This window comes from Pelodiscus sinensis, chromosome 16, assembly GCF_052426305.1.
Source record: "Pelodiscus sinensis isolate ZL-2025 chromosome 16, ASM5242630v1, whole genome shotgun sequence".
Lineage (NCBI taxonomy): Eukaryota > Metazoa > Chordata > Testudines > Trionychidae > Pelodiscus > Pelodiscus sinensis.
Genome location: NC_143067.1, coordinates 11,008,337 through 11,033,003, shown reverse-complemented (window position 1 = coordinate 11,033,003; position 24,667 = coordinate 11,008,337). Strand labels below are relative to the sequence as shown.

General features: G+C 41.5%; 1 protein-coding gene across 1 annotated transcript in view; it reads left to right on the top strand.

Annotated features, from left to right (window-relative positions):
• The window catches only part of SPOCK1 (SPARC (osteonectin), cwcv and kazal like domains proteoglycan 1), a 635,081-nt gene extending 610,854 nt beyond the window's left edge, over window positions 1-24,227 (top strand). Inside the window, exons 8-11 of the mRNA XM_075900445.2 lie at window positions 1,536-1,757; window positions 3,933-3,995; window positions 12,628-12,765; window positions 17,293-24,227. Coding sequence (XP_075756560.1) covers window positions 1,536-1,757; window positions 3,933-3,995; window positions 12,628-12,765; window positions 17,293-17,483 — 614 coding nt within the window. The 3' untranslated portion in view covers window positions 17,484-24,227. The remainder of the gene's footprint in view (window positions 1-1,535; window positions 1,758-3,932; window positions 3,996-12,627; window positions 12,766-17,292) is intronic.
• Window positions 24,228-24,667: the final 440 nt, after the last annotated feature.

Sequence of the window (24,667 nt, the reverse complement as noted above, 5' to 3'; positions counted from 1 at the left end):
TGTACACATGCACACAAATGGACTGGTGTTCCTCTAGTACTCCTCCTGCCTCTTCTGTGGATGTGGGATATTAAAATGAATAAGAAACCTGCTCCCTGAAGTGTTGGGAGAGCAGAATCCTCTTCAGCTGCAAAAGATCTAACCAGGCAGGAATGGCAGAGGGAGGGCAGTGACATGTGCATTTGCGGTGTCGGTAAATCATGTGATTTTTCATATGATCTCCACCTCAAGAAGTTTGCAGTCTAGGTCAGGGTCAGATCCATAATGAGACTGAGGGTCAGATCCTTCAGAAACATCTGGCTAGCCCTGAGCAGATTGGTGAAAGAAGTGGGTTTTCAGAAGGGATTGGAGAAATTCACTTACTAGGTGATCGACGCTACAGAGATCCATCTCCCAGGGGTTGATTTAGCAGGTCTAGTAAGGACCTGATAAATCAACTACTGCTCATGCTCCCACTGACTCTGATACTCCACCTGATCATGAGGAATAAGGGGAGTTGATAGAAGAGTTTCTCACAGTTTCACAGTGCTGCCAAAGCAAGCACAGGACCCGATAAATCAACTACTGCTCATGCTCCCATTGACTCTGATACTCTACCTGGTCATGAGGAGTAAGGGGAGTCAACAGGAGAGTTTCTCACTGTTTCATAGTGGAGACGCCACATTAAGTCGAACTAAAATACGTTGCCTCCAGTTATGATATTCAGGTTCCTTAGTTCGACTTTGCCTGCTAGTCCCCCCCACTGCACTATCAGAGGCAGCAAGTTGGGGGAGCAGGAGCAAGTACTGGGGGAGCCAGCTTAAAAGCTGGTCCCCCCTCCCAGCACCATCTCCACAGGGGGCAAGAGAGGCAGGAAGTAGTAGGGACCTCTGGATCCCCCCCGCTGTGCTTCAGCCTTTAAAATGTATTAAGAGCTTGCCAGGAGCTAACCCCACTGTGGCTCCCCTGCTTATTGACGAATCAACTAGTGGAAAATCAATGGAAAATCCATCAACTACTTGATTAAACTGAACTTAACAACCCTAGTAGAAGGTGAGAAGAAGCCAAAAAAAAGGGCAATTCGAAGCAGGGCTGGTACTCTCATAAGAACAAGCTTTCATTCAAGATTTCTGTTGCTTTCTAACTTCAGGTAACTTGAAAATACCATGCACTTAGACTTTCTTATAGTGGTTCTGCCCCTGGAGCCAGTACACTTGCACACTGGGGAGGAGAGGGAGACAGAAGAATTAAAAGTGTGAATAGATCTTTTGAGTGAAGGTGGATATGAGTTGCTGTAGAAAGATGTGGGCCACATACGCTTTCTTCTCTCCAACGTGTAAGCACCATTTTTATCCACGCTTTGGGGCAGAATCATACCTAGTTTTGAGTCTGATGTGATGAAACCAATTCATTCACTCTTAGTTGGAATTAGAGTATTATTCCGGTTTCTCACTGGTTGGGCAAAGTTTGCCCTATATTTCAGTTAAAAGAGGGAGAGAATATGGTAATTCTCTGAGATGGGACTCATCCAGGATTGTTTGCCTGTGTTCTCATAGGGTTTGACACCAGCATACTGCCTATCTGTAAGGATTCTTTGGGCTGGATGTTCAACAAGCTGGATATGAACTATGACCTCCTGCTGGATCATTCAGAGATCAATGCAATTTATCTTGATAAATATGAGCCGTGCATTAAACCCCTCTTCAACTCATGTGACTCCTTCAAAGACGGGAAGCTTTCCAACAACGAATGGTGCTACTGTTTTCAGAAACCAGGAGGTAAGTCATTCCATTCTGTCATGTAAAATGGATCTAGAATTCATGATGGGGGTTGCTAAAACAATGGTATGGGAAAATGGGCAGGTCGAATGTCTTCCTATTAGTATTGTTGTTAATATTATTTATGCAAGACAGCCATCGCCACACTTTCCAGGGTGATAATAAAGTCTTTGAAATCTGATCCAGTGGACAGAGCATTGGGTTGGATGTTAGGAGACTTCAGGGAGCATTTACAAACTTGGGAGCGATGTTTTTCGACACCTAAATGTACAAGTGGCCAGATATCGTTGGACACTTGGGGTATGTCTAGATTACATGCTTCTGCCGACAAAGGCATGTAAAATAGGCTACCCAACATAGTCAATGACGCGGGGATTTAAATATCCCTGGCTTCATTAAAATAAAAATGGCCGCCATGCTGTACCAGCTCAGCTGATCGTCGGTACAGCGCGAGTCAAGACGCGGATTGGTTGACAAGGGAAGCCTTTGTTGATCGCTCCTGTAAACCTCGTTTCACGAGGCATAAGGGCGCCATCGACAAAGGTTTCCCTTGTAGACCGATCCGCGTCTTAACTCGCGCACTGTGCCAACAATCAGCAGAGCCGGCACAGTGCGGTGGCCATTTTTATTTTAATGAAGCCAGGGATATTTAAACCCCCGCTTCATTAACTATGTCGGGTCAGCCTATTTCACATGTCTCTGTTGTCAGTGGCATGTAATCTAGACGTACCCTTACAGCTGTCACTGAAATCAATGGGAATTGAAGGTGATCCTCATTTGGAAAGCTCAAGCTATTCACGTAGCTTAGTCCTCAGTCCTTAGGCATATGCTGCATATGCAGCTGTGTAGGGCACCAGTAAATTTGTGGGGGGGTACCCCACATTTAGCGGTGTCCTATGATGTGTATGCCTAGGGCCACCACCGGTCATGGTCAGCACCAGCATTGGTGGCCCCAATCCATCAGCCCTCTGGTCCCTGCACCCACCTCCCAGCCCTGTTGGATCCAGCCCACCACCCCAATGCTCCCCCCCCCCGCCTCGCTCCACCTACTGGCCTACAGCTTCAGCCTGCTGTGACACTCAGTTTTCCTCCACCCTCAAGAAACCTCCCTACCTTCCTTCCACCTCCCTCCCAGCTCCTGTTCCCGTAGCCCTGAGCACAGTCCTGCCCCATGAAGTAGCTGCCCCCTTTTATCCTTCCGCTTTTGCAGTGGATGGAGGGAGCAGGGTTCAGGTCCTAGGGCTGAGTACGGCACCAAAAATCTTAAGGATGGGCCTGCATGTAGGTGCCTGAATTAGGTACCTAACTTTATCCAGACAAATTTCAAACTTTTGGCTTCGTATCCCTATGTCCAAGTTCGTCCATCTGACGGGAATAGTGATGCTACTCACCCATCTTAGTAATGGTGCCTGGATACCCACAGATGAAAATTGCTATAGAAGCACTACATAATAGCATTGTTTCGACTACTGCAAAATGTATTCTTTGCGGGTCTGTGATATCGTTACATTTATCTTAAAAAATGTTAACCTGTTGTGATTAGTATTTCGAAATAATATTGTACATTTTAATACCTTGTAGTTATCTTGGTGAAAAAGCAGTTCTGGTTTCTGTCAACATCTTTCTTACATTTTGACTGCACTGCCATTTATCTTGAATTGGTCATTCGTAGCCCATTTCATTTAAAAATACAAAATCCTTTTCCTTATCCCTGGTGAGAAAGGCCATTGTATAGCAATGGCAAATACTGTCAATTACATGCTTTGCGCTGGAGAAACAAACAAAGAAGCAATCAAACAACTGGCATTCAAATCCAGGAATTAGGTCTGTTGCTAATAGAAAGCTTTTGAACCTGTGTTCTTATTAATGTGGAAATTAGTCTATTAGCAAATCATAAATTAGAAGCCTGGCATTATTTCAGTTTGATGAAGGAGAAGGAAAAACTGTTTAACAACCCAAATGGCTCCAAAACACTATTATTAAGTATAGTGTATTGTGGCTTTTTTAATTAGTAAAGCTAATGACATACATTTGTTTTGCAGTGTACTACCAGCATATGGGGTTATTTCATTCCCAGGTGTACAATAAACTACATTTCATGTAAATAGTGAAGTCTGTCATTAGAGAGTCTGTCCAGTACCATCTGGAAACTGACTTTCATACATTATATTTTAGGTCTCCCTTGCCAGAATGAAATGAACAGGATTCAAAAGCTAAGTAAGGGGAAGAGTCTGTTGGGTAAGCTCAATTACTTGTCATTCATTTGAATAACTAATTAAAGCTTCTGTGATATTGTAATTTTTATGTGCAGTTAATGTTTTCAAGTAGAAATTATTGTTTAATATCGTCTTAATAGATTAATATCTGTGCCTGATATTTCATGAAATTAAACCAACAATGAGATGTCAACATATGTTCATGGCAACTGATTTAGAACAAGTTTATATCAAGTCACCAAAACCATGAATACTTTTCCATATAGGTTTTAACACCATGCTTATCAGCATAGTATCTCAGTGTCGAAGTTCCCTTTGATCTTTTCTATCCATGCACCACTAGTATAAATAAAAACCGAGGTGTGGGCACTCTGCTAATCAGCTGGGGGCCATATGAATCTCTCCTGAGTGGCCACAGAAGCACACAGCTTACAGGGACCATGCTCAGCATGTAAAAGTGAAAGAGTATTTTTATTAAAATCTCCTATGATTAGTTTTTTAAAAAAAGCATAGTGCATAGATGAAGAGAGTCCAAATTCTTCTTTAAGGTTAGAAATAAGTTTCCTGCAGTTAAATTTTGTTCAATTGTACTTTTAAATATTTTGTTCTGCTACTCCCTGTTGGTGACATTGAGATCTGGGACATACAGTCTCTTTTTTTTTTTTTCTTAAAGCTGAAAAATCAAACTGGTCAAAAGATAATTGCATGCCACTGAAACCTCAAGGTATTGTGTGGACTGCAGTCAGTGTGGTATTACTATAGAGCATCTCCTATTTATTAATTCACATAGGGGCCAAATAATATGGGATGACTATTGGCAGCAGTTAGAGAAAAAAGACTGAATTTAGCCCCAAGACATCAATGAGGGTTTACCTGACTGAAGATTGCAAGTATAAGGACTAAGAGATTTTCCAGATAATCAGCAATTTATATTAAATATTTAACAAATTTTAATTAAGCAAAACACAGAACATATAAGCTGACTATGTGTAAGGTGGGTAACAAATATCCTATTCTGACTCATAAAGATTCAGATTAGCAGCAAATGTATTACCCCTGAAATACTGATTTCAGTGGAATAGCCAACAAATGCTTCATTTCAGATGCAAATTGTTTCAGAGGGAAACAATGAGTAGATCCCTGTGTTGATACAAAATTGATATCCATATTCACATCTCCATCTGCAAAAATGATCTGCGGCTATCTGCATCCACGCATGGATATACAGTGGATATCTGCCAATCTTCAGGGTTCTAGCTACAAAATTTGTATCCTCATCCATATGCACAAAAATGAGCCATGGATATCCATATCCGGGGATGCAGCTACCCCTGGATATCTGTGGATTGGCAGGGCTCTATGTGATATTCAAAGCCACTTAAGAGAATGAGTTAACTAATGCCTATAATTTTCTAATGGGAATTGGATGTCCATGTCTATTAGAGGGCATGGAAAATCCAACCCTACATTTCTTCTGTCTTTATTTTTTTTTTTCAGTCTGAAGTAAATGTCATCTAGGCTAAAAAATGATTTGTTCTAACACACGGGGGAAATAACAGCTATTCACACAGTGCAAGATGCAAACAACCTCCTTTGCATGCCATTGGGATCCGATCAGAATAGGTGGAATAAAATGACAAAATAACACTGGTATAAAATGTTCTCTTGCCTCAAATAATTATGTCAGTCTACAATAGTTTTTTTAAAGGAGGAGGGAAAAACTAACTCAGTTCAACAAATCAGTAGTTTCTGTAATGCTTGCTAGAAAATACAGAAAGGAAGAACTCTCTGGTTCAGTTAGCAACTTCAAAGTCTGCCTGCATAATAACACCCTTCTGAGAACCTCTTATCTGATCCTATTACTATTTAGACAGAGTAGAACAATGTTGGGTTTTTTTTCTTGCTTCAGTTGCAAAATGATGCAGGTAGAAAATAAAACATACACATGGCAAAAATGCTGCCTCTAATAACCATAAAGATTAAAAAAGGCATGAATGTGAAAGAGACTATCCTTTAATTATTCGCTTTCTATGGCATGTAAAGTGAAATATTTATATTCTGGACACTGTGTGTAAGGAGGGTTTCTGTAAGCTTGTATTCATTGAAAAAATGAGGCATTTGGGCAGCTTTTCCTTCTACGCTTTACAAAGCAGATGACAATTACCACAGAGTACTTCAAAGCCATTGTTAATTAAATATGTTGTATCATTGAATTTGGAAATTTTTCAAATGCAGTCCATCATCCCAGTGGTTTGAAAGTAAACAGTCTCACTCATCTTTTCTTGCCAGATTTAGCTAGTATACGATTAAAGGTAGAGATTACACTTTCAAAGAGCAGAACTGGTTACCCAGGGGCTCTCGACCAATTTACCTTTGGGGGCCACGTATGTAGCTCTCTCAGTTATAGGAGCTGCATCCACACAATACATAGGCTATCTGTATGGCCCTCACAATGCCATATGGGCCGCAGCTGTGTGCTGTTTGGGCTGCAGGTTGAAAACCACTGGTTTAGCCTGATCGCACATATCCTACATCATTTAAGGTACCAAACCTCTGCTTTCATCAGTATGTTCAAAATGAGTCTTCTTCTCTATCAATCCACTGATATAATAGCTCTCAGCGGGTGCGTCTAGACTACAGGCTTTTGTCGACAGAAGTTTTGTCAACAGATAGGGTGTGTCTAAACTACATGGCTCCATCGATGAAGCCATGTAGATTAGGCTGATTGGCAGAGGGAAATGAAGCCGTGATTGAAATAATCGTGGCTTCATTTAAATTTAAATGGCTGCCGTGTTGAGCCAACAAACAGCTGATCAGCTGTTTGTCAGCTCAGCGCACTCGTCTGGATGCTCCCGCGCCTACCTGAAAGCCCTTTATCGACCTCCCCGTTATACCTCGTAGGATGAGGTTTACCGGGGAGGTCGATAAAGGGCTTTCATGTTGACAGGGGAGCGTCCAGACTAGCGCACTGAGCCGACAAACAGCTGATCAGCTGTTTGTTGGCTCAGCGCGGCAGCCATTTAAATGAAGCCGCGATTATTTAAATCGCGGCTTCATTTCCCTTTGCCAAACAAACAAATCTACGTGGCTCCATCAACGGAGCCATGTAGTTTAGACATACCCATACTGTCGACAAAACTTCTGTCGACAAAGAGCATCTAGACTACATCCAGTTCTGTCGACAAAGCAAGCCGCTTTGTTGACATGATAGTGTAGACGCAAAGGAAAGTGTAGATGCAATAACGCCTTCTGTCGACAGAACTCTGTCAACAAAAGGCATTATTCCTCGTAGAATGAGGTTTACAGTTGTCGACAAAACTGCTGAGTTCTGTCGACATTATGTCAACAGAACTCAACAGCAGTGTAGACTCAGGTATAGTTTTGTCAACAAAAGTCCACTTTTGTTGACAAAACCCTGTAGTCTAGATACACCCAGCTTGTATACAGTGTTGTTGTGGCCCTGTTGGTCCCAGGATATGGGTGACCCAATGTGGGAGAGGTAATAACGTAAGTTGGTGAGAGAGAGAAATTTCCAAGCTACGCAGATGGGAAATTGATGAACAAAGGGACTTGCCTAGAGTCACACTGGATGAAACTATCACAATTGTGGATCTAAATCTAAGTTGCCTAACTGTGAAATCTAAACAGTAGACATTCAGGATTTGTGCGGTGACTCTCCTTTCATCAGTGTTGTAAATGATTATTCTAAAGGAATTATTCGTTTAATAAAAATGTACGCTCTTGGGAACACTCTCCTACACCAGATTATTGCCCATAGCCGATAAGTTAAGGAGAGCATTAAAGACTGCGTAAAAATTTAGTCCTTATTCTGACAGTTGGGAAATATTTCCAGTGATTATGGCATGCAAGATGAGTTGCAGCCCCAATTTGGAATATTTGCTCCTCCTCTAGCTACCTGATTCGCATCCACAACTAGCTGTTCAAAGGCACTGTTTAAATGCACATTCAAAATTACAGCACACAAGGAAATTATCCTTATTCTGTGCATTCTCTTGATTATTGCTCCTTGATAAACAAGGCTAAATTCACTGAAAGTGAGGAGTCTTTTCAGAACAATTGAGTTGCACTCACCTTTGCTAAGGAGGGTTTGGCCCTTTGTCTTTTGTAAATCTAGCTCTGGTAAGACACGTAAAGCATTTGAGTGAACATTGTACAAATGAAACATGCTGAATTTCAAAGGCCAGGAACGATGTTCATTTCTGAGAAAAAGTCACAAGAACCTTTGTTTATAATATCATTACTTGGAGCCAATTCCTTATCTGGTATAGATTGGTATAGTCCTATTGAAGTCAATAGATTTACACCAGGTGAGGATCACATAGTTTCATTGACTCTGATGAAGTTATGTCAGTTTACACCCACTAAGGATCTGATCCTCTATAATCGTCTTCAGATTTGTCTAGTCCAATACACATCTTAGGTTTTTAAACAAGAAGGGAAATGAGTATGAATATATGGAAAGTCCTCCTGGATCAATATTGAAACAAGTGGCTGAGCAGTGAGAGTGAACTTGGAAAACTGAATGGTTGAGCATGTCCACACTATTATTGGACTGTGGATAAATAAAGAAGATGAGTCTGCCAATCATGATCTTTAATCTGCCTTTCAGTTGTCCTGACACATGGACGCAAAAACGGTACCTTTAACCAAACTTGCTAAGACCACTTGCTTTAGCTTGCTTGAAATAGCAAAGTTAATAAGTGTGAAAATGTTCTCTGAGATCAGGACAGATACAGAAAGATTAATGTTCAAATGTTCCAGAACTACATTTGTGACATTTAAAAATGAGACATCCACTTTAATATTTGCAGTGGGATGAGATGGTAAATTCGTGGATTCATAACATGTATATGCCTGACTTCCCTTTTCTGTCTTTTATATAAGTAATTGCATAGCATTTGGGCAATGTTTTTTCATTCTTTTTTTCCATGGGAAATGTAGTAGAAATAGCCCTTTTGACATATATGAACAATCTGCAGAGATGCTGCCTATATTGAAGTAGAAAAGTAAGTATTGTGTGACCGGTAAATCACTGGCACCTTTCAGAGAGAAAAAAGATACTTTCTCAAAAAAACATTTTAAGACAATAAGAGGTTGTTTTTCTGTTCCTGGAACAGACGCTACCAGCAGAGAATGGAAAGTGTCTATACCGATCTCCCCTGGGAATAAAGCTAACTGATCACTAAAGACAAGTGGGTTTTTTGTTTGGAAGCACATTTGCATTATATCTGCTGCAAGTGGCAGTGAAATAATACTGGCTTCTCTTGTCTCAAGAATCAAGAAGTGCCTCACTCTGAAAGGCTAATGTGCAATGGTTTTGTTATACGACCAATCTTGGGCTGTTTCATTGTTCAGCCTCAATTGCCGACTCTCTCTCCTTGGAAAGCTCAAGCATTCGTGATTCTTTAATACTTCTAGTAAATCTAGAGTTATACTTCAGTTTAGTATGAATTAACTAGCGAGCAGGTGGCTGCTGCCTTCTCGGGGTAAATAGGGTATTGTGGAAGGACTCATGCGAAAAACATTAGGAAAAAAAGAAAATTCAAAATGGGTAGGGCTAGAGGTGGGAGGAAAAGGAGTAAGAATGTCATTTTAGCCCTGGGAGGAGGCCTATGTTAATCGTTCAAGGATGTGCTGTCGCTGGCACCAGTGCACACAGTGGGAGTAAAGGGGATTAAGAAATTCTGATCCTGTGTGGTTGTTGGGCTATCCCAGACCTGGTCTGGTTCCTCAGCACAGCAAGGCTACGTCTACACTGGCATGATTTTCCGGAAATGCTTTTAACGGAAAAGTTTTCCTTTAAAAGCATTTTTGGAAAAGTGCGTCTAGATTGGCAGGACGCTTTTCCGGAAAAGCACTTTTTGCGGAAAAGCGTCCGTAGCCAATCTAGACGCACTTTTCCGCAAAAAAGCCCCGATCGCCATTTTCGCGATCGGGGCTTTTTTGCGGAAAACAGTACTGTGCTGTCAACACTGGCCCTTTTGCGCAAAAGTCTTTCGGAAAAAGACTTTTGCCCGAACGGGAGCAGCATAGTATTTCCGGAAAATCAGTGTCAGTCTTACATGAGATCGTCAGTGCTTTTGTGGAAATTCAAGCGGCCAGTGTAGTCAGCTGGCAAGTTTTTCCGGAAAAGCGGCTGATTTTCCGGAAAAATTTGCCAGTTTAGACACAGCCCAAGTCTATGTCTACACTGGCATGAATTTCCGAAAATGCTTTTAACGGAAAAGTTTTCCGTTAAAAGCATTTTCGGAAAAGTACATCTGGATTGGCAGGATGCTTTTTGTGGAAAAGCGTCTTTGGCCAATCTAGACGCGCTTTTCTGCAAAAAAGCCCCAATCGCCATTTTCGCGATTCATCAGTATTTTTCATCAGTATTTCCGGAAAAGCACTGATGATTTTACAGTCGATCGTCAGTGCTTTTCCGGAAATTCAAGCGGCCAATGTAGACAGCTGGCAAGTTTTTCCGCAAAATCAAATGATTTTGCGGAAAAACTTGCCAGTCTAGACACAGCCCAAGTGTTCTTGTGAGCAAGTGGGTGGGAAGGAACAGGGAGTGTATGGGGCCAGGGTTCTCCCATCTCAAGCTGACCAGGAGAATAGGGCATATGCTACATCCTGTAAAGTGCTGAGCATGCCTACTCCTCTCCCCATGGGGAAAAGAGGCACTGTAGCTCAGTGGTGGTTCTCTGAGTCTTTCTACCCTGGGTTCCTCCTGAGAAATGCATTATCCTTTACACAGGACTGTGTCTAGGGCACCACCCCATGCTCAGGGCAGCCTTAGAAAATGGCAAATGTACATTCTCATGAAATGTTCATATAGCCATAGAAGCCTGCCCATTCTCTCTGAATGAACACCCAATCCCAAATAAAATTCCCTCAGCTCATCAGGGGTTTGGCACAGCATCTTGGGAGAGACTTTGAAATGCAGAGATGGATTTCAGTGAAAGTTAAGCACCTAAATACCATTTGTGCCTTCAGTACCCCTCTTCCTCTTGATATAAATAACATTGGCTGACGTAAAATTGTCAGCCCTTTCTTTGCACAGGGAAGATCCCTTTAGTTCTGCTTTAATGTGTGACATACATCTTTACAGAAGAGTAGTGCAGAGGGAATAATTCATAGTGAATCATTTACTGCACAAAAGTAGCCTCTTTTTTGGCAAAATATCTGTGACCAGATGATGATTTGCTTGGAAAATGAGGCTCCCACTTCAAGAATTCACAGGTGTGTCATGAGGTGAAATGCATTCATATTTGTAATGTGCTTTGAGATCTCCGCGTACAAGGTGCTTACTATGTGCCATGTATTCCTGCCACTAAGGGAGCTGGAGGGTTGCAAGGGTTGAGGTCAAGAATCTATTTGAAAGGAATAAAACATGGCATGTTTCGGCGAGAGATCAGATTGGGAGGCCAGGTTTAGAAGCACAAGATATATATTTGTACTTAAAATGGGCATTAATTTTAATCAAAAGGGAGAAAATCTTACCAGTGGTTAAGAAATGAATAATTTCACTGGCTGGAATTTGAACCAAAGCAAAGGTTTTCTATATTTGCACTCAGTGTTGTTGACTTCAGTTCAGTTGTTGCCCAGCGGGAGTTAGATGGGAGCCTGGGTCAAAAAATCCACAGTTTGGATGTTGATTTTGCAAATCCAGTACCTGGCCAAGAGTATTTTCTAAAACCAGAACCACTCCAGGTTGCGCTCTCTGTTATGTATGCCATTAAGAGCTTTTTAATGTAAACCAAAACAGGCTCGCTACAGCAGCCGTCCCCAATGTGCCGCGAACCCCTGCCTGCTGGGCCGTAGCATATTGCAAGGCGACACCCCCAGCTGTTAATGAGCCCCGCCCACTGAGGTACCCAATAAGGTGCACCCACACACAAAATTCTCTTCCCGCCCACTTCCCCACACAGCAGCAGGGTGAGTGGCGCAGCTGGCAGCCGGGTTTGCTCAGCTGGAGCTGGGGCTGTGGTGAGGCTCTCCCTACTGGCTGTCCCGTGGTGAGGCTGTCCCATGGCCAGCGTTCGTCCAGGGCTAAGTGGCGCATGGAGAACGGCTGCTCCAGCCGCCAGGGCCAAGTGCCATGTAAAGGGCAGCAGCCTCAGCCACCGGGGCCAACCGCCACATGATGGCAGCTGCCCCAACACTGTGCGATGGGCAGCTGCCCCGGCCCCAGGACCAAAACACCTCATGATGGGCAGCTGCCCCTGCAACCCTGTTCTCCTCCTTCCCTGCCCGGCAGGATCCTGCCCCTGACCTCCAGATGCTCCCAGCCAACGTGCACACACATCATTATTATTCATTATTAAGTGTATGAATTTTAGTATGTTTTTTTAAGGTGGAAAGCGAATACTTTGGGGGGGAATAATAATTTTAAAAACCTTTTACAATGGCATGTGTTGTGTGCATACAAATGCAATGTAAAGTAACATGGGACCTCTCAAAATTACCACAATAAATAAGCAGATAAATTAATTGCTATAATGAATATGTGAATATTTCAGTTCCGGTCCACCAACAGTTTTTGAATGAGTTTGCCAAGAAAGGTTGGGCACCACTCTATTACCGTGTATCTTCCTGTTTGATCCTGTCAAGGGTTGGATTTATTGTGGGTACCTTTTTTCTTTCTTCAGGTGTTTTCCTGCCTCGGTGCAATGAGGAAGGATATTACAAAGCAACCCAATGTCATGGAAGCACAGGGCAATGCTGGTGTGTTGATAAATATGGCAATGAGATAGCCGGCTCAAGAAAACAAGGGACCATTAGTTGTGGTGAGTGATAACATGCTTGCCTAATACAACGCAAAAAATAACATTGTTGTAAACCCAGTAATTGCTGTAAGACCAACCATGATAACGAAAGATGACAATGCAGGAAACATAATTAGCAGAATCCCAAATGGTCCCATGTGTTCCAGTTCACAATGTAAAAGTGTCTGTGTGGCATACACGCATCTTTATCTTGGAGTGTGTGTATGTGGGTATGAAATTGGAAATAACCACTGATAAGAAAATAGTTTTTCTACCAGTATGGAAAATGCAGTAGTTGCTATTAAAATAAAAGCTATGAGGTTGTTATGCCTGTTTATTAAATCCATTGTTCCTTATACAGTAGAAAACACATTTACAGATGCTTTATAAATCAGGGCCTCCCTGAGAGGAGAAGGTTTAACTATGCAAAGTTTTATAAATTAACAGCCAAGACCTATAAAAGTGCTGATACAACAGTATTATTACACTGACATGTACAATTACTGCACAGCTCTATAGAAGCAGGCAAACAACATGTAAGTGGAATTTCTTCCATGTGACTCAGTCAGGGCTGGCATTACCGTGAGGCAAACTGAGGCAGCCACCTCAGGTGCCAGACTGTGGGGGGCGCCACTAGGACCCCGAGATTTGAAACCTTTCAAAGTTTTGGCCTAAGCAAGGGTGCATAGGGGAGTCATTTGAGCTCCCCCCCCTTCCCGATGCCAAAATGTTGTGGGCCGACCCTGGACTCAGTGTAACAATAGCTCCAGTTGCTCTACTTCCAGCAAGAATAGACGAGGCCAAGCTTTACTGTTCGTGATTACATCCTAAATTGCTCTTGGTCAGGGATGGGCAATAAAAAATGGCAGCTCGCAGGGTTAGTCCCTGGCAGGCTGCTGCTGCTATGTTTACCTGTACTTCTGCAGGTATCACAGGATCGCAGCTCTGGTTTGTTGCAAATCACCACTCGTGGCCAATGTAAGTGGCGGGAAGCATCGTGGACTGGGACACCACTTCCCACCGCTCACATTGGGATCGAGAGCTGCTATCCTCTGATACCTGAAGAGGCACAGGTAAACATGGAGGTGGGGCCCACCAGGGACTAACCCTGCATACCGGATCCAGCCCGTAGGCTGGAATTCATCCACTCTTGCTCTAGGTGCTTCTGCAGAAGTTTGTGCACTTATATGTACATGAAATCAAGCAATTACAACATATGCATAGCATCTGAAAACCATTTGTGTGTGTGCTTACCAAAGATGTGCACACAGATTCCTATGGTTCTGCCTTTGTCCTCACCCCAGCCAAATATGCATCCAATATACGCAGATAGCATGTGTGTGCACGAGGAAGCAGATCAGTCTAATATCCCAACTGTTGGGGGGGGGAGTGTCTAATCCCAACACATATATGGGCAGCAATAGCACAGTCCCATCGCCACTGTGTGTCTGTTTGAATCGGTTGCCCTGAAAGGCTATTTCAGTCTATATGCACATTCAGTTCTTTGGTATTCTACTGAGACTGGCCACCAAGAACATAGTAGTGTTGGTTGTGGTGGATTTTGTGGTGTAGGCTAGGACTGATTGGCACTTTTGACAAAAGGCATTTTTTGTAGAAAATCACGGATTCATAAGAAAAATCATGTCGAAAATTACTGATTCATGAGCCCCAAAGCTTTTGGCTGGAAAGTTCAGTTTTGCTAATTTTCTGACTCAAAAAAAAAATCTTTGAGCGGAGGAGGGAGTATTTCAATTTTCAGTATTCTGCTTCAATATTTTCTAAATGACAAATTCTTGTTTTCTGATTCAAAGCAACTTTTTATTAAAAAAAAATTGGAATATAAAAATTAATGTTCAAAACTGAAACATGATGTTCTCAAATTATTGAAACAAAATGTTTCAGTTGAACCAAACCAAATGTTGAGGTGAATTTTCAGTTTGCGAAGGATGGACTTTACCTAAACCAAACTGGAACCAGATTGCTGGCACTTAACATTAAAAAGATTATAAAACAGTTTTTAAACTAAGGGCTGGGGGAAGGCCAATGGGTGTGGAAGAGCACATGGATTGGACAGAGACATCTCTTGGCAGGGGGGTGAGTCTATTAATGAAGATTTTCTATGTTCTAGTAAAGAGGAGAGGATGAAAGATGATAAAGTATGGATAAGATCAGATGAGAAACGATCAAATGAAAAAGAGTCTAACACATCAGGAAATGGGAGACAGATAAATAGTGACAATTTTATAGTACTTATACACAAATGCTAAAAGTCTAAATAATAAGGTGGGTGAACTAGCGTGCCTCATATTAAAGGAAGATATTGATATAACAAGCATCACATAAAGTTGGTGAAATGAGGACAATCAATGGAACACAGTCATACCAAGGTACAAAATATATCGGAAGGACGGAACAGGTCATGCTGGTGAGGGAGTGCTACAATACATGAAAGAAAGTGTAGAATCAATTGAAGCAAAAATCTTAAATGAACCAATATGTTCCATAGAAGATCTATGAGTAGTAATTCCATGCTCTAATAATAAGAATATAGCAGTAGGGATGTATTTCCAACCACTTCACCAGGACAGTGATAGTGACTGTGAAATGCTAAGGGATATTAGAGAGGTCATCAAAATAAAAAACTCAATAATAGTGGGAAATTTCTATTATGCCCATATTGACTGGGTACATGTCAGCTCAGGACAGGATGCATAGATAAAACTTTTTGATACCTTAAATGACTGCTTCTTGGAACAGATGGTTCTGGAACCGACAAGGGGAGATGCAATTCCTGATTTAGTTTTAAGTGGAGCGCAGGATCTGGTCCAAGGGGTAAATATAACTGGGCCGATTGGAAATAGTGACCATAATGTAATAAAATTTGACCTTATTTTGGTGGGGAAAGTACCTCAGCAGCCTAACACTGTGGCATTTAATTTCAGAAAGGGGAGCTAAACAAAAAGGAGGAGGTTAGTTAAACAGAAATTAAAAGGCACAGTGACAAAAGTAAAATCCTTGTAAGCTGCATGGAAACTTTTCAAAGACACCATAGTAGAGGCCCAACTTAAATGTAAACCCCAAATTAAAAAACACAGTAAGAGAACAAAAAAGTGCCACTGTGGCTTAATCAAGTAAAAGAAGCAGTGAGAGATAAAAAGGCATCGTTTAAAAAGTGGAAGTTAAATCCTAGTGAGGAGAATGGAAAGGAACATAAACTCTGTCAAATTAAGTGTAAAAATATAATAAGAAAAGCCAAAAAGGAGTTTGAAGAACAGCTAGCCAAAACCTCAGAAAGTAATAACAAAATGTTTTTTAAGTACATCAGAAGCAAGAAGCCTGCTAAACAACCAGCAGGACCCTTGGATGATCAAGATGCCAAAGAAGCACTCAAAGATGATACGGTCATTGTGGAGAAACTAAATTAATTCTTTGCTTCGGTCTTCACATATGAGGATGTTAGGGAGATTCCCAAATCTGAGCCATTCTTTTTAAGTGACAGATGTGAGGAATTGTCCCAGATTGAGGCGTCATTAGAGGAGGTTTCGGAAACAAATTGATAAACTTAACAGTAACAAGTCACTGGGATCAGATGACATTCACCCAAGAGTTCTGAAAGAACTCAAAATGTGAAATTGCAGAACTATTAACTGTGGTTTGTAACCTATCCTTTAAAACAGCTTCTGTACCTATTAATTTCATTTGGTGACCCCCTACTTCTTATGTTGTATGTATAGTTGGGATTATTTTTTCCAATGCACATTACTTTACATTTACCAACATTAAATTTCATTTTCCATTTTGCTACCCAATCACTTAGTTTTATGAGATCTTTTTGAAGCTCTTTACAGTCTGTTTTGATCTTAACTATCTTGAGTAGTTTAGTATCATCTGCAAATTTTGCCACCTCACTGTTTACCTCTTTCTCCAGATCATTTATAAAAAGGTTGAATATCATTGGTCGTAGTATGGACCCTTGGGGGACACCACTAATTACCTCTCTCCATTTTGAAAACATACCATTTATTCCTATTCTTTGTTTCCTGTCTTTTAACCAGTGATCAATCCATGAGAGGATCTTCCCTCTTATCCCATGACAGCTAACTTTACTCAAGAGCCTTTAGTGAGGGACCTTGTCAAAGGTTTTCTGGAAATCTAAGTTCACTATATCTACTGGATCCGCCTTGTCCACATGTTTGTTGACCCCCTCAAAGAACTCTAGTAGACAGTAAGGCATGATTTCCCTTTACAGAAACCATCTTGACTTTTCCCCCAACAAATTATGGTCATCTATGTGTCCAATAATTTTATTCTTTACTATAGTTTCAACTAATTTACCCGGTACTGATATTAGACTTACTGTCTGTAATTGCCAGGATCACCTCTAGAGCCCTTTTTAAATATTGGCGTCACATTAGCTATCTTCCTCTTTAAAAATCAATTTACTACCCACAAAAATTAAGTGTAGTAATTAGAACATTAGCTGGTATTGACTAAAGTGATTTTGAAGTCTTGCCTATGAGAATGATCTTTAACTTTTACCTGTTTTAGAAGAAGAGCAAGAAACTTCAGGGGATTTCGGCAGTGGTGGATCTGTTGTATTATTGGATGATTTGGAAGAGGACCGTGAAGGAGCGAAAAAGGACAAAGAAGGGAAAATGAAGATCCATGTAAGAGCAACTAATGAGGATGATGAAGATGAAGATGACGATAAGGATGATGAAATTGGTTATATATGGTAGTTGTCACAGTTCTGAGGACTCATGTTTTGCACAATACTGCAAGTCACTTCATATCTCTGCAATTGTATCTAAGAACATCAGGCACAAAACATTCTCTCTCCACTCTGTTTAATTTTGTACAGTATATATAATTTTCAAGATGTCTTTTTTCTGACTAGCTACTGGTTTGAATACAGTTAATTGTTTTCTCTATCAATGGGGCTATGAGTTTTGTTAGTTTGGTTTAAGCAAAATTTCATAACTTAATTCCTGCCTGCTCTACTTGTGAAATAGAGCCCATGGGATTAAAAAAAAAGAAGAGATAAAAGACAAACCAGTGCAAGAATTAGAAGCCTGTTTTATGTTAACAACACTGGAGAAGTTTTGTCATCACTGGTAACTGAATTTTCTGATTGTGCTATAAGTAATTGCTTTTCTTTTATACAGTAGGTAATATAGAAAAGCAGGTGTCATAATTTCTTTCCTGTGTCTGGCATTTGTCACTTGTATAGTAACTTCTGGCTTGCTAATACTGATGGTTTTAAATCAGGAAGAAATCCATCAGTATTTTTCCTCAAATGTGAGGGATCAGGTCATTGTCACTTAGTTTCTGCAGTAAACAGTATGATCTTGATCTTGAGCTACCACTGACTTCGAGTCCCACTGCAAGGGAACACAATTTAACCCCCTTCCGGAATGTTGGCATATTTTGCAAATCTAGATTGTTCTATCCATTTTCCAACTAGCAAATCTTGGGTTTCTGTTTTAATTAGTTTGCACTAATGTCATGCAAGCTGCCTCTGTTTCTGGAATAACATGCCGGTGAATCTGCTGGAAATGTCTATTCTTCTGAGTAACTTCTCATTTGGAATCTAGGAAGCTGTCAAAAATACTTACCATCAAAAGTAATAAGCTGTCTCTTCTTTATTTTACATTGTTAATATTTATTTAGTCTGTTTTAAAACAGCTTTAGATAAGTTTCTGTCTAACATTCTTTCTGCTTAATATGACATATGCCTTTCTAATGCACACCTATAAAATAGGAGAATATTATTAACATGGAATCCTATGATTCTGTAAATCTGTTCCCATTTATTCATATCTTCACAGCTGTATCACAGTGTTCTGAAACTAAATTATTTACTGCCCTTCCTTGTTGAAAGTCATTGGTACAATGAACTTAACATATCGTGCCTCTTACTCCTTTTGATATTTTATCCAGATTATCAGAAAATGAGGAGTCATGGCACTGACTACATTTGCAAGCAAGTTCATGTTTGTATTTAAGATGACAGAAGTGACCCCCTGATAGATCTTTAATTCCAAAATCTTTTAGTATCCAATGCATTATGAGATGGCAGGAATAATTCCATTTGAGTTAATGGAGTTATACCAGAAACGAATTTGGACATTGTGCATTTCAAAGAAACCCTTTATATTTGTGTTAAAGACTCTACTTTCTTGTGTGAATTAATTTGCATTTTCAAAACCAGCTGTGTGGTACAGTTTATCCCTAGACGATTTGTCAATATAAGTAGTACTTTGCCTGCTTTTCTAGCTTGCATGTTTCCTGATTCATTTTAGGGGGTGAATTATGTCATTAAAAGGTAAAGTTTAGTAAATGAAACCTACAAATATAAATACCAAATTCCACTCCATAAAGCAGGGTATTTTACCCATTGCCTTTAGGTTTCATGTCCTCGTGCCAGCAGCCTGGTTTCACTATTCTTGGGAAACTTCGGCCTAAGTCAGACATTCTTTTCAAGGTGCATCTTCCAGAGATAGCCTTGTTATTTGTATTGCCTATGAACCTGAGGGACTTTAGTAGTTATGGGGAACAGCTTTGCTTTACATGTTTCCAAATAAAGGCCTGATTCTGCAAACTCTGCAGTCTACATGAGGAGGGATTTGTAGACTCTAATCTGAAGGTATCCTACTAAAAAATTCACTGTATGTACGATCTTATTATGGAAGCCCAACAAATGGATTGCCCATGTCTTGGATTGTTTTCTGGGCACCATCACTGTACCTGTATGCTAGTAGTCAAGTACCTGTATGCTAGTAGTCAAGACTTAAAACATTTTAGCACTGTAACTTGACTCTTGAGCTAGAATTCATGTGTGCAGAAACACACAGTTTAATACACATGCTAGCTCCGGTAGCTGACTGTTTCAAGCTGCAAAGGCTGGTTTTTATTTTAAAGACTTGTTTTGAAACCTTTGCCTGCAGTTTCTTTTGAAGAAAGAAAATTATCTCGTTGCAAAAGGGAGAAATACGTTTTCTGCTTCTCTAGGCAGTGCCAGTCTGTGCGGATGATTTGAAATTACAAGGAAGGGCTTCACTGGCACACACATCCATGGAATTCAGTAGTACGCAACAAAATGGGAAAAGCCCCTTGACAATGGGAATTGTGTCCATCCAATGAGCTTCTATTTTGCTGTTTCACACACAACTTGTTATAGGGGCTTAGTTTTCTGTCCTCAGTCTCTGATTATCTGAGTCATGATGACCTGAAAGCTCATAAAGAGGAGGAGTGAGTGATTAGTGTTCATAGCAAAGGTAGCTACTGAAGTATGGTTTGCTCTTTGAGGTTGTTTTGGGGGGTGTTCTTTTTTTTTGGCGGAAAAACAGTTGGCAGCAAAGGCAATTGGTGGAACCCTATGGTCCACTGGGATTCAGTGATTACTTTTTAGGGCCAGATTCAGCCTTTCGAGTCAGCCCTGAGTATGGAGCAGCATGTAGCCTCCAAGCCCCAGTTCGGAGGCCCTGTTCCTCCAAAGTTCCCTGTGTGGGACAGAGCGTGTGCTGCATAAATATCCCTTTTGCATTTGGCTCCACTCATGGGTGCACGGTGGTGGGGGAGAGAGTGGAACCACGATTCTGCCGGCTTCTTGCCCTTCTTCAGCACTTTTCCAATTCCTCCCTTTCCCTCCCCACCCCACCCCACTCCCGATCACTTGCTCCCAGGCGGGAGAGCTACTTTTGCTGCCTTGTGCTCTGGCAATGAAACCAAGATCCATACATGTCCTGTGAGGCTCCACAGAGAGTGGAATGAGGGGGGCCTTTCTCCCTCTTACACCTCTCTGGGTATGTCTACACTGTACACTAGGCCCAGGGCCTGACTTGGCTTGGAGCCCAAGGGCACCATCTGTCCATACATCCATGACTCTGACTCAGGCCAGCAAACACTCAGGACTGGGTGCTAGGGCCCTACTGGGGGGGAGGGGGTGTAAGGTCAGAACCTGAGTTCCACTGTGACTCAGTGCAACCCATCATTTTGCAGTGTGGACAGAGCTCAAGCCACAGACACTAAGTACGGGTGCAGTTAACACAGCTGTGAGTCCTGTGTCCAGAAGTTGTGCATCCAGTTTTACAACACACCAGGACAACTGGTAAGGGGAAGCTGGGGATGGGCACTGGCCACATGACACCCCCAGCCCGGGGAAGGGCTGAGACAACTGGCTGGTATGAATCAGCTGCAAATCCATTGATTTTACTGGGGTGAGATGGTGGCAAACTGCTGTGCAAAAAACATCCCTGGAGTGCTCCAGACCAACGTAGTGACTTGGAGCAGCCTTGGGGAGCTGGGCTTTGACTCCTTTTATTTTGCTTCCCTCTCTTGAAAAAAATCACTTTTTATCAATTACAGACCTTGGAAAGATTTCTTTTCTCCGAGCCTTTGATGAAAAGGGGGCTGATCTGCAAAAGGAACAAACACACCTTGTGGCTCTACGTCACTAGGTTGTTGCTTGTCATGACCCTAGAGCACCGTCAATATCTTGCATCTCACACCTCGGGGATGGCTTCTTCCGGGGTGGATTTGAATCAGATGAAATCCCGGGTTTCGCCTTTCCCGAGCTCACAGCGTTGCCGTTCACTCACTCCAGGCCCCACCATCAAAGTAGAAGGGGATCCCACTATGCCATGAAATCAAGGGAGATATCCACAATCATGAAAAACTAGATCACAGAAGCTGGCACCCTCCTAACATTGTTAGTGCGAAACTCATGCTGGTACAGATGGCTCCTACATGGTGCTGTGCACCTCGTAACGCCCGGAGAGCCAAATCTTCTGCTCCTTTGACAGCCGGTATAATCAGGCACCGCTCAGGAGAAGCGCGGGTGGGTAGGGAAGTTGTAAGTAGTGGCTGCTGCCTCGCCGTTCCATTTGCAGAGGGTGCCAGTTATTGGACCCACAGACATACAGATCCTATTACATCCTCTTTCATTCCCTGCATGTTTTAAACATTTCCTGAAATAAATGCGACCTGCTTTCCCACCTGCTTAAACAGCCCCTCTGCCAGCAGGTCTTCAGCCGCGTTAGGGCTTCTCCTGCCGCCTCCTCACATTCCAGGGGAGACTGGCTGCATTTATTTTCAGCAAGTGTCAAGTCATCAGCATAGAAGTGAAAGCATCACAGTCCAGGACCTCCACCCAGTCCCATCAGAGTCAGTGGAGTGGTGCATGTTCATTTGAAGGCAGAATGTGGCCTTGGACAGCTTCTGCTGTTGCTCCCTGGGAGACACTCACCTAGGGGTTGAAGGGCTTGTGCAAAAGCTCTTTGCCCCAGTTCAGAGCACAGGCCCTGTACTAGAAATCACCTAAGTGCGTGCTTAACTTGAAACACATGCCTGCCTACTTCCCTGAACGGAGGTCATAACTGGAGAAGAGTAACATGGTTAACTAGCCTCAGACAGGTCGCCTTGTTAGTCTGAATCTGCAAAACCAACTAGGAGACCTGTGGCACCGTAAGGACTAACTCCACTCTAGGCATCTGACAAAGTGGTTTTTACCCGCCGAAGTTGATGCCCAGATACATCTGCTTGCCTTTAAGGTGCCATAGAACTGCTCGTGCTGTTGGTCATTATCTAGTTCAGTAGAGCAGAAACACAATGCATCATGTAAAAAAAACATACAACATGTATGAAAGAATAATGCCCCGTATTTTGGTGAGAATTTGTGTAAGGCAGAGCCACATGCCTTGAGAGAAACAGCTGAGATTATCTCTGGATCTGGGGGCAAATCCCTAGCTGGTAAAACTCCTTTGAAGTGAATGGAGCTACTACAGTTTTTACCAGCTAGCGCCACGAAAATCAACTTGCTCACTGGAATATTATAATTTTGCCAAGCACACTTTCCCACGGAGTACACTGATTTTTCATTTTGTGTTATCTTATTACTGCAATTGTTAGATTAAAACAGCAGTTAAAATACATGTTGAACCGCTCAAGCCCAGCATCCTAGGGACATGGCTGGTGCCAAACCAGAGAATTTGCCAGACCACAGGAGGTCAATATTGTTTATCAGCATTACCAACACTTCCTCTGCTTTCTGAATTCACAGGAGACATTTAGGGGTAAATTAGAGCTAAATAACAGCACAGAACACTGAGCCAGGACTAGTGGCTGTAAACAAACTTTATGGACCGTGAGAAACTTGGCTACCCCCATGATAAGTGGACATCCGGCTCACTAAAATCGTGCCGGACCATGGATGTTGCTGAACCAGAGAGCGCTGGATTAGAGAGGTTCAACCTGTATTTGCCATTAACGGTGGGATGACAAAGCAGAGTTCTTTCTATTGGATTTTTGTCCTGCCTATTGTAGAAGATGCTTTAAGAAGATATCCCAGTGCATTAAAGTAGTAAAGCATTCAGTGCACTGTATCCAGAGCCAGTAGCCATTGCAAACTGCAACAGAATTAAACAGCTCCTTTCTCAGGCTTCTCCTGCATGACAATCAGGAGGTTTGCAGGCAGCATTTCACTTGCTTCTGGCTTGATTTAATTCCTGTTTTTGTTACAGAGTCAAATGCTCCACTTGCCTCAAATTGTTGGCCTTCCAAATGTTTTCTCACTGTGAAATATGGAAACAGAGGAGCTCCACTATTGAAAGATGCAGACTAATTCTATCCCATTTCCTTTACAGATGAAAGCATCATTAGGAATTGCTTTAGGTTTCCAAGTGTCCTTCTCGCTATTATTGTTAACTCAAAATATCCTTTCAGGTCCATTTTGTGATACAGTTTTTGTTGTTGTTGACATCTTCACAAACACTATGAGTACATCAGATATTTATAGCTATTGTTTTAAATCATTGTCTGGGTTTATTTAATGTTTATTCTACTGTTTATATTTCCAATGTGAAGTTTATATTGAAAACAACACCGTTTGCTAGTGAAAGCTTCTCTTTGCCTATCTATGCTATAGTTTCAATGTACTTTTCTGGCATAGGAATATTTTAATATTTGCATGGTTTTTGCAGCATTTCCCTTCCTCCCCCAGGCAGGCAGCAAATGACATAAGATCTAAGATCATCATTTGCTACAGACCACCAGATCTCTTATGCTTAGCTTCTTACACTTTTTGGCTTTCATTGCAGTCCCTTCGGAATGCCATTCTAGTTTTCTTCAACACATTGACTGCTTTGTACAGGTACTATACATCAAAGAGCCCTTTCTACAGTAGGTGGGTTTTGGTCTTTTTATACTTTTCTCAATGCGGCTGATGTCTGTTACTGTTCAATGTGGTGCGTTGTAAGGAGAGATCCAAATATTCCGTGTTTAAGTTTGATGTCCCTACTGTAGTTGGAATGTAGACGATCATAGTAAATTAGAATAGCATAATGAATTCTGAATGCTTTTTTCCATAAGGAATTAAATGGAATGTGAACATTTTTGCTAACCTCCTGGGTTAATTGTAAATGCTTAATTGTAGTCCTAAATAGTTACATTTTTGTCTGTCTCAATAAATTTTAATTTGTCGGCGACTCCTCATTGTCTGCCTTTTGTTTTATTAAGCTATCTGGATCCAAATTGTTTCTGTACTTAGAGTCAGCGATTGAAGCATGTGCTGAAGTAGCTGGTACATGTTATTTTTCAGTTTTATCCCTGTAGCTCTGTTCAATGTCGGCTGTTCAGACTGTGAAATTAATGTCATGTCTTTAGAAAGCTGTACTTTACAACAAAAACCTGGTTAACGGGAGGTATTAAAATTGATTTTTAAAAAAATCCTTAATTAACTTAGTTTCTTTTCCAAGCTTGTTTCCTCCCCCAATTAAGTTTTGCAAATTGTGATTTCTGTTTCAGTCTCTCCTGAAGGAATCCATCACCACGCTCTCCAGGCACTTTAATATTATCCCCTACAAAATAAATCAAAGGAAATTAAATGAAAATATCATTGGTAAAAAAATAACAAACCATTTATAAT